Source organism: Rutidosis leptorrhynchoides, chromosome 3 (assembly GCF_046630445.1).
Source record: "Rutidosis leptorrhynchoides isolate AG116_Rl617_1_P2 chromosome 3, CSIRO_AGI_Rlap_v1, whole genome shotgun sequence".
Classification (NCBI taxonomy): Eukaryota; Viridiplantae; Streptophyta; class Magnoliopsida; order Asterales; family Asteraceae; genus Rutidosis; species Rutidosis leptorrhynchoides.
Genome location: NC_092335.1, coordinates 76350876 through 76361745, shown reverse-complemented (window position 1 = coordinate 76361745; position 10870 = coordinate 76350876). Strand labels below are relative to the sequence as shown.

At 34.9% G+C, this 10870-nt stretch overlaps 1 protein-coding gene across 1 annotated transcript; it reads right to left on the bottom strand.

Moving 5' to 3' along the window:
- Nucleotides 1-7034: 7034 nt before the first annotated feature.
- On the bottom strand, nucleotides 7035-10651 carry LOC139896385 (protein FLX-like 2). The gene is made up of 5 exons (XM_071879019.1): nucleotides 10526-10651; nucleotides 8730-9313; nucleotides 8426-8571; nucleotides 8226-8335; nucleotides 7035-7625 (listed from the first exon to the last, which is right to left on the bottom strand). Exons 2-5 carry the CDS (start codon nucleotides 9293-9295, stop codon nucleotides 7164-7166), a joined length of 1284 nt encoding a protein of 427 aa, XP_071735120.1. The 5' UTR covers nucleotides 9296-9313; nucleotides 10526-10651; the 3' UTR covers nucleotides 7035-7163.
- Between the last annotated feature and the right edge of the window lie 219 nt (nucleotides 10652-10870).

The window sequence follows — 10870 nt, the reverse complement described above, 5'->3', positions numbered from 1 at the left end:
ATGACAAGATGGAGAAGTTAGCACGACTGTATTTGAAGGAAGTCGTCTCCAGACATGGAATACCAATCTCTATTATCTCTGATAGGGATGGCAGATTTATTTCAAGATTCTGGCAGACATTACAACAAGCATTAGGAACTCGTCTAGACATGAGTACTGCCTATCATCTACAAACTGATGGGCAGAGCGAAAGGACGATACAAACGCTTGAAGACATGCTACGAGCATGTGTTATTGATTTCGGAAACAGTTGGGATCGACATCTACCGTTAGCAGAATTTTCCTACAACAACAGCTACCATTCAAGCATTGAGATGGCACCGTTTGAAGCACTTTATGGTAGAAAGTGTAGGTCTCTGATTTGTTGGAGTGAAGTGGGGGATAGACAGATTACGGGTCCAGAAATAATACACGAAACTACCGAGAAGATCATCCAAATTCAACAACTGTTGAAAACCGTCGAAAGTCGACAAAAGAGCTACGCCGACATTAAAAGAAACGATATAGAATTTGAAATTGGAGAGATGGTCATGCTTAAGGTTGCACCTTGGAAAGGCGTTGTTCGATTTGGTAAACGAGGGAAATTAAATCCAAGGTATATTGGACCATTCAAGATTATTGACCGTGTCGGACCAGTAGCTTACCGACTTGAGTTACCTCAATAACTCGCGGCTGTACATAACACTTTCCACGTCTCGAATTTGAAGAAATGTTTTGCTAAAAAAGATCTCACTATTCTGTTAGACGAAATCCAAATCAACGAAAAACTTCAATTCATCGAAGAACCCGTCGAAATAATGGATCGTGAGGTTAAAAGACTTAAACAAAACAAGATACCAATTGTTAAGGTTCGATGGAATGCTCGTAGAGGACCCGAGTTCACCTGGGAATGAGAAGATCAGATGAAGAAGAAATACCCGCACTTATTTCCAGAAGATACGTCAACACCTCCAACTGCTTAAAATTTCGGGACGAAATTTATTTAACGGGTAGGTACTGTAGTGACCCGAAATTTTCCATGTTTATATATATTAAATGAAATTTATATTTACATGATTAAGTGTTTCCAATATGTTAAGCAATCAAACTTGTTAAGACTTGATTAATTGAAATAGGTTTCATATAGACAATTGACCACCCAAGTTGACCGGTGATTCACGAACGTTAAAACTTATAAAAACTATATGATGATATATATATGATTATATATATAGTTAACATGATATTATGATAAGTAAGTATCTCATTAGGTATTTTAACAATGAGTTATATACATAAAATTGTGTTTATTGAATTAAGAAACTCGAAACGATATATATAACAATTATCGTTATAACAACGTCTTACTAATTACATATGAATCATATTAAGATATTGTTACACTATATTTAATCATGATAAATGATAAGTAAACATGTCATTATGTATATTAACAATGAACTACATATGTAAAAACAAGACTACTAACTTAAGGATTTCGAAACGAGACATATATGTAACGATTATCGTTGTAACGACATTTAAATGTATATATATCATATTAAGATATATTAATATATCATAATATCATGATAATATAATAATTTAACATCTCATTAGATATAATAAACATTGGGTTAACAACATTTAACAAGATCGTTAACTTAAAGGTTTCAAATCAACATTTACATGTAACTACTAACGATGACTTAACGACTCAGTTAAAATGTATATACATGTAGTGTTTTAATATGTATTCATACACTTTTGAAAGACTTCAAGACACTTATCAAAATACTTCTACTTAACAAAAATGCTTACAATTACATCCTCGTTCAGTTTCATCAACAATTCTACTCGTATGCACCCGTATTCGTACTCGTACAATACACAGCTTTTAGATGTATGTACTATTGGTATATACACTTCAATGATCAGCTCTTAGCAGCCCATGTGAGTCACCTAACACATGTGGGAACCATCATTTGGCAACTAGCATGAAATATCTCATAAAATTACAAAAATATTAGTAATCATTCATGACTTATTTACATGAAAACAAAATTACATATCCTTTATATCTAATCCATATACCAACGACCAAAAACACCTACAAACACTTTCATTCTTCAATTTTCTTCATCTAATTGATCTCTCTCAAGTTTCATCTTCAAGTTCTAAGTGTTCTTCATAAATTCCATAAGTATAGTTTCATAAAAATCAAGAATACTTCCAAGTTTGCAAGTCTACTTTCAAGCTTTCTAATCCATTCCAAGTAATCATCTAAGATCAAGGAACCTTTGTTATTTACAGTAGGTTATCTTTCTAATTTAAGGTAATATTCATATTCAAACTTTGATTCAATTTCTACAACTATAACAATCTTATTTCGAGTGAAAATCTTACTTGAACTGTTTTCGTGTCATAATTCTGCTTCAAGAACTTTCAAGCCATCCAAGGATCCTTTGAAGCTAGATCCATTTTTCTCATTTCCAGTAGTTTTATCCAGAAAAATTGAGGTAGTAATGATGTTCATAACATCATTCGATTCATACATATAAAGCTATCTTATTCGAAGGTTTAAACTTGTAATCACTAGAACATAGTTTAGTTAATTCTAAATTTGTTCGCAAACAAAAGTTAATTCTTCTAACTTGACTTTTAAAATCAACTAAACACATGTTCTATATCTATATGATATGCTAACATAATGATTTAAAACCTGGAAACACGATGAACACCATAAAATCGGATATACGCCGTCGTAGTGAAACCGGGGGCTGTTTTGGTTTGGATAATTAAAAACTATGATAAACTTTGATTTAAAAGTTGTTCTTCTGGGAAAATGATTTTTCATATGAACATGAAACTATATCCAAAAATCTTGGTTAAACTCAAAGTGAAAGTATGTTTTTCAAAATGGTCATCAAGATGTCGTTCTTTCGACGGAAATGACTACCTCTTTAGTAATTGACATGTAACTTAAATTTCTGACTATAAACCTATACTTTTTCTGTTTGGATTCTTAAATTAGAGTTCAATATGAAACCATAGCAATTTGATTCACTCAAAACGGATTTAAAATGAAGAAGTTATGGGTAAAACAAGATTGGATATTTTTGATCTTTTTAGCTACGGGAAATGTTTAACAAATCTATACAAATCATATCCTAGCTAACTTATATTGTATTATACATGTATTCTAATATATTATGTAATCTTGGGATACCATAGACACGTATGCAAATGTTTTGACATATCATATCGACCCATGTATATATATTATTTGGAACAACCATAGACACTCTATATGCAGTAATGTTGGAGTTAGCTATACAGGGTTGAGGTTGATTTCAAAAATATATATACTTTGAGTTGTGATTTAGCCTGAGAGGTGTATACACTGGGTCGTGGATTGATTTAAGATAATATATATCGATTTATTTCTGCACATCTAACTGTGGACAACTAGTTGTAGGTTACTAACAAGGACAGCTGACTTAATACACTCAAATCTTTAAAACATAATAAAAATGGTTGTAATTATATTTTGATCATACTTTGATATATATGTACATATTTGTATAGGTTCGTGAATCGATCCGTGGCCAAGTCTTATTTCCGAGGAAGGAAATATCTGTGAAAGTGAGTTATAGTCCCACTTTTAAAATCTAATATTTTGGGATGAGAATACATGCAGTTTTATAAATGTTTTACGAAATAGACACAAGTAAATGAAACTACATTATATGGGTGAATGATCGAAGCCGAATATGCCCCTTTTGCTTGGTAGCCTAAGAATTAGTAAACCGATCTACTAATTGACGCGAATCCTAAAGATAGATCTATTGGGCCTAACAAACCCCATCCAAAGTACCGGATGCTTTAGTACTTCGAAATTTATATCATATCCGAAGGGTGTCCCGGAATGATGGGGATATTCTTATATATGCATCTTGTTAATGTCGGTTACCAGGTGTTCACCATATGAATGATTTTTATCTCTATGTATGGGATGTGTATTGAAATATGAAATCTTATGGTCTATTGTTACGATTTGATGTATATAGGTTAAACCTATAACTCACCAACATTTTTGTTGACGTTTAAAGCATGTTTATTCTCAGGTGAATACTAAGAGCTTCCGCTGTTGCATACTAAAATAAGGACAAGATTTGGAGTCCATGTTTGTATGATATTGTGTAAAAACTGCATTCAAGAAACATATGTCGATGTAATATATTTCTATTGTAAACTATTATGTAATGGTCGTGTGTAAACAGTATATTTTAGATTATCATTATTTGATAATCTACGTAATGTTTTTAAAACCTTTATTGATAAAATAAAGGTTATGGTTGTTTTAAAAATGAATGCAGTCTTTGAAAAATGTCTCATATAGAGGTCAAAACCTCGCAACGAAATCAATTAATATGGAACGTTTATAATCAATATGAACGGGACATTTCAGCTCAACCCTCGGATGGGGACCTTAGCTTTGGACCTGTTTTCGTGTTCGTTGAAACATCATGTGTTAAACATATCCATGATCTTGTTCCGGTGACGTGGGTTAATGATTCGGTCTTGAATACGGGTCATATTTGGGTCAATGAGATCTCTGACGTTTCGGTTGTGGATAGAATTCAGTCGGCTTCTTTTTCAGGTAATTTTGTTCATTTGGTTAATGATGCCGTTTTGAATGTGAGTCAGGTGGGAGGTGATCAGGGTAATTTGGTTACTCCATTTGATTTGGGTGGTGGTGTTGATCATGAAGATTTAGGAGTCGGAAATGAGAGGGTTGAGGTAGGGTGTTCTTCTCCGTTGACTGGGTAAGAAACGTGGTGATATTGTCACGTCTACGAGCGTTGATGGTTTGGGTTCGGTTCGTTCTCCTTCTGTTATTTTATCGTTAGATAAGGTACAAGCTGTTTTGGATTCGCAAGGATATCGTAAACGTAAACGGGCTAAGGTTCTTAGTTCAGGTGGCGGTTCGGTTCATGATGATGCTTTGGGGTGTGCGAAGGGTAAATTGGCTGGGCATGAGGCTCAAAATAGGGAAGATGATGTGGCAGAGGCTTGTGATGTTCGGGTTAACTTAAGCAATATGTTTGATGGTTTACAAACGGGTCGTGGGGTTGGTTTGAGTAGCAAAGAAGATGTTGGGATTGGAATAGGTAAACATGGATATGGGCTTGAGACTGGACAGGAGCATGGGCCGGGGTCTGCTTCGTTTGCATATGTAGGTGTTGGCGGCTCGTCGGGTAATGGGTATAGTTTTTTTGAGGAGGCGGTTAAGGATATTGAGGGATTGGTTAGGGTTGAAGGCAAGTTGATTGGTTCGAAGTTGATTCCGAAGCAAAAAGTGAATGTGAGGCCTAGGATTAAGAAGGGTAAAGGATTGGCAATCCCGAAGGCTACGGTTGATGGTTAATGTCGTTTCCGATTTGGTTTGTTGGGTTTTAGCGTGTCTTAGTTCGTGTCGTCAATTGTTAGTGTTTGTTGTGGTTTAGTAGGTTGTGTTTGTAATGTAGTGTTGTTGTGGCCTCGTTGCCCACGTTTGTACCTTTGTCCGAGTCTTCATTTTTTTGATGAAGGCCTCGTGTTTTATGAAGTTTCAGTTTTTAGCCACAAAAAAAAAAAAAAAGGGAAAAATAGCAACTGAATATGATTTTTCATCCTAATTAATTAATCTTAATACTAATACTAATGCTAATTTTCTTAATCTCACGTATTTTTGATATGCATTAATCATTTGCATTTAAAAATAATAATGTATTAACAATTTATCCTTTCACGTTTGGTTATATTTAGTAGTTACCACGTATTATCAATTATAATTGTCTTAAATTGTCATACAATATGGTTTTATCTGTGGCTTGCTTTTTCCGAATGTATTCCTTCGTCTAAAAAAAAAGGTGACTACTATTTATAGTTGACTCGAAGATATCACCATTTACTGTAAATAAAAATAAAAAATTACTATATTAAAGTTCAAAATATACTCTTTATTATTAGAAATAATGCATTCAATATTGCAGTTAATTAATTTATTACTCTTTATGAAAATTTTCTTTAATCAAACTAGCTCATTGAATGAAAGGCATAATAGAAAATTCGCAAACATATCTTAATTTTAACAAAAAGTTAAATCATACACTCATTATGGTACGAAAGGAGTGATAAACTTAACAGTATGTCGATGTTAGTTTTCAAGCAGTTAATAAAAAGAAAATAAAGCAAAACACTTACCATGCCATGTAACTAAAATTAATTGACCAAGAAATCAAGGTACTGACTCAAATTTACCAACCTTAAAGTGAAACGTAAAATGAACAATCGTTGGTCCTAAAACCTGGCATAATAATCATTGTATGAAAAAAGAAGAAATGAAGTGAATGGGGATGAAATGAAAGGAAATGGATCTTTCTAATTTGAAAAAAGTGTAGGAAAAAAAATTAAGCATAATAATCATTCTATTTATTTTCTTTTTTCTTGCAGTACAAACTTGGGAACATCAAAACATTAGAAATTCTTTGTGCTTACTTCCTTTTCGAATAATAACTCTAGAACAAAGCCTTGAGCCTTAAATATGGGTAGATGTGTAAGAAAGTTGTTACAATTGTAATGTGGGAAGTCATGAGAAAAATAAGTAGTTGTGGGAAAGAATGAGAGATATTGTTGAAGATTGTGAATTATGTAGTAATGTAAGATTAGAACTTGGTTAAGGTAGGAAGAAAAAACTACAAAATAAATGCCGTCATTGAAACTTGATCCACGCCTCCAACAAGGCGACAACGCCCCATAAGAGGTGTTGTGGGTGTTTTAGTCTTCCATGTCAGGTTTTCACGCCCTTAAACTGATGCGTAAGGAATGGTCTAACCCGTAACCACAATATCTACTGGGTATTAAAGTAAACAAGTCAGATACAACTACAAGCACCTAGTTTTTGTAGTATGGTGTATATGGAAGATAATAAACAATCCAAAGATTTCTAATAAGTTACATTTGTATTTGCTTGCAATAAGTGTCTGCATTATGTGGATATGGATGGATGCTGCAATAGTAATGTGTATTAGGCAAATTACCATATAAAACCTTTTTGTTACAGCATTAACCGAAAAGATCTGAAATTCGACCAATAGAAACAAATTCAAGACTTAATTTAGATTCCAATCGGAGGTTGTTCATTTGCGACCGGGATGCTTACCATCTGCTGGTAATGGCGGCTGTGGTGGCACCTGTGGTCCGTGAAAACCACCTCCAGGATGAGCAGTTGCTGCCACAGAACCATAAGACGTATTATAACCGTAACCAGGTCCAACAGGTCCTCTATGTGCTTCATATCTTTGAGGGTCATAACCTGCTGCATTAGGGTCTACTTGTGCATATTGTGGCTCATAGGCTGGTGCAACAGTTACTCTTTGTGGATCATAGGCTGTCACACCAGGTCCTCTTTGTGGATCATAGGCTGGCACACCAGGTCCTTGATGATAACCATGTCCTTGATGATAACCTGGACCAGCAGGTCCAGGTCCTCTATAGGCATCATAGCCGGCCCTAACAGCAGCTGGTCCAGATTGAGCTCCAACTGGAGTATTCCCGCCAGCAGTTGCAGCACCAATACCGCCAGGGGGTGGACCATGTCCCTGGCATCCAATATGATGTTAACAAGTGTTAAGTACAGTAAGCTACACGAAAGGATCAGATTAGACAGAAATACAATATGCTTTAAATACTAAACACAAACAAAAACTGATTCATTTCATCCTCTTTACAATATCGCCAAATAAAATTCTTCTAGGCATCATCATACGTATCGGGTCGAGACGAACGTTGACCAACTGACTTTTAAATAAAAATAAAAATCTTTCAAACATAAATACTTTAAAAATTAATGCTTCATAAATAAAATGATGTGGTGTCAGTTTGAATAATCTACAGGTTATTATAATATTTTCTATAATTAAAGTGTATGTATTAATTTATCATTAAGGGATACCATGTAAGTCGGTAGTTTTCTTAACTAATTTTTAAAAGGGTTTGGGCTATTCATTTACACTAGAACAAGGCCAGACAAAAAGTCAACTTTTGACCGACTTTGTCCTGACTTTTAGCGTTGACCGACAAATTACATGTTTTTGGGCGAAACAGGACGGACTATTCACCAAACCACCACAGCAAACGTCACAACGGCCGCCGCAAGTTTGCAACCATGAGAAAAAGCAAAACATGTGAGTTTTTCTAACCTGGGGAACACCATAGGCATCATCATACGCATTCTGTCCAACAGGATAGTGGGCAGAAGCTTCTTTCTCATTGTGCCCAGTAAAACCAGCATAAGGCGTAGGCCCAGCAGCTGCATATATATATAAGAAATCAATGCCATACAAAATGATATAAGAAAAAAATTGATAAAAAACATATACTAGATTAAAGAATGATGTACCAGCCCTCCTGTCAATTTCAGCATGTTTCTTTAGTTCTGCTCGAAGCTTTTCCACCTCACTTGCCATCGTCATATAGTTCTTTTCCATCACCTGAAGAGATTCAAGATGGTCGTTGTATAATTTCTTTTCATAATCATAAGTTGCCCTGAAAGTAAACCAGAACAAAAAGTACATTATTCACTACAACTTCACATTATACATTTGTGACTAAAACCAATGTTCTAGAAAAATGTAACTGTCAAAGCAAATACTAAATGAAACAATACAGGATTGAAGATTAACAACTTTAAGCAGAACAATTACCTACAATGCTGATACTCCTGTTTAAGACCTTCAAGTTCTGATACTAGATTTGGAACCTGCTGTAGATCCATGTGAACTCTTTGATTATCATCTGTCAGTTGCTGCACTCTTGAAACAAGTTCATTTCTGGCTGTAAGCAACATCTGTGCATCAGCCCTTGCCTTGTGCAGTTCAGCCTGAAGTGGCTCTGCCCCTTTGAGATCTGCTTCCATTTTCCCAATTTTATCTAAAAGGCCCACTATTTGTTGTTCTCTCTCTGATTTTATAGCTCCAACATGATTATGTAACATTTGCAACTCATGTTGTATGGCTGCAAGGTCTTGCCTCAAGGTCCCATGAGTAGCAGCAAACCTCTGATTTTCGGTTGCAAGTTTCTGCATCTCAACGTGTTGTAGAACAAGCTTTTGTTCCATGATTTCTGGATGTGTCATCATATCAAATGGAGGAAAACCACCACGTTGAGGGAGCATTTCAGGAAGAATTGAATCAGGATGTCCTACGCCAGGGCCGGAGCCAGGAAGAGGACGCCTATAAGGATGGGGAGGTAGTCTACCTTTACTTCCCATTACGATTTAACGTTAACCCTGAGTCCAGACCAACAATGATTATTACCTCAGAAACAAAAGGTTGTATGTAAGCAATCGTCATATAAAGGTATGTTTGACAACAAGATTTTTGGAGCTTTTAGCTTCTAGCTTTTATGAAAAGCTCCTATCAAGTAAAAAGCTCCGTTTGGTTACAAGAGCTTGAACCTTTTTGAGGGAGAGAAAAAGCTAGAAGCTAATTGAACTAGCGTTTGTGAGAAAGCTCCTAGCTTTTTGTCATTTTACTCGTTATTTTAACGGTTTAACCAAACACCTAAATACATATAAAAAGCTAACAGATACCAGCTAGTTTAGCCAAACATACCCAAAATACAACAAGTGAAGTAGACCACCAGTAGACACGAAACAAAAGCATAGTTATTAAAACAAAAAGGTTACAATTATATGAGAGATTCTAATTAACGTGATAGAAACATCAACTAAAAAGCCAAACAAACAAACCAATATCAGCCGAGAACTATTTTTCATCATGTATCTCCGAGCAATCCGACAAACAAGGAGATGTTGCAATAAGTACTAACATACAATAATAGTCAATGGCAGTTTCTACCATTTTAACACAGAGCTGAGCCACCCTAATATTTGTAAACATCAATCAGCACTAATCTTTAAAAGCAGCCAAAACAAACTTAACAAAATTCATGTCACCTAACCTAATATTTTTAATGCCACTATGAAGTGTTGGTGTCTGTGCATAATACTGTGCATACAGGCTACAACAACGAGTGTACAACCAAATCGGTTTGTAAATAGAAAAGGATATGCACCTTCTAACTGTCAAGACAAGTAGCAACACAACATTTTCAAGCCTATACCCTAAATGTGTGCTGCAAATGGCCTACAAAATAAAAACGCTTTGAATACATCTATGACAACAGATCCTGCAGGTGTATCCTGATCCAAGCTACTATATAGTCACCAATGTTCTATCCAAATATTGTAATTATTATTTTCTCTCAATACATCAAAGGTGTACTACAGGACCTGATATTTACACTAATCCACATAATTGACTAATATGCATACTACAGTTTTGATGATATTATAAGCACGGTCAGAATTTAATTGCAAATGTAATACTGGAGGCATAATTCTACCTAAATAAAATAATTGTAAAAGTTAACAATTCAGAGAATTTAAATGACTATGAATCAAAATAGGAATCAAACCCTATAAGAAAATAGATATAACCTTCGATGAATCTTTGAATTCAATGGCGTCAGTCGGTGATGGCGTTTTTGATGATCGTTGAGAAAATTTGTGCCCTAATTCTCAATCTCCGTTTCTAATTTCTCAGTATACAGTAAAAAGAATCTGATATAGCTAGCACAAATGAGTTTGGGGCCGCCGTTTCTAAGTTTTGTACATAAAGGTACAAGTTTCCAATACATAAATATCAAAAGTAGTGTTTTGTGTAAATTGTTAATGGTAAGCCGAAGACAGCGAGACCTAGAGGTTGAGATGTTGGGTTTGTCCCGTGAGCCTTTGTTGTCCCTTTTTGTTTGTTGATTTCTAGTTAGATTGCTTAGTTTGGAT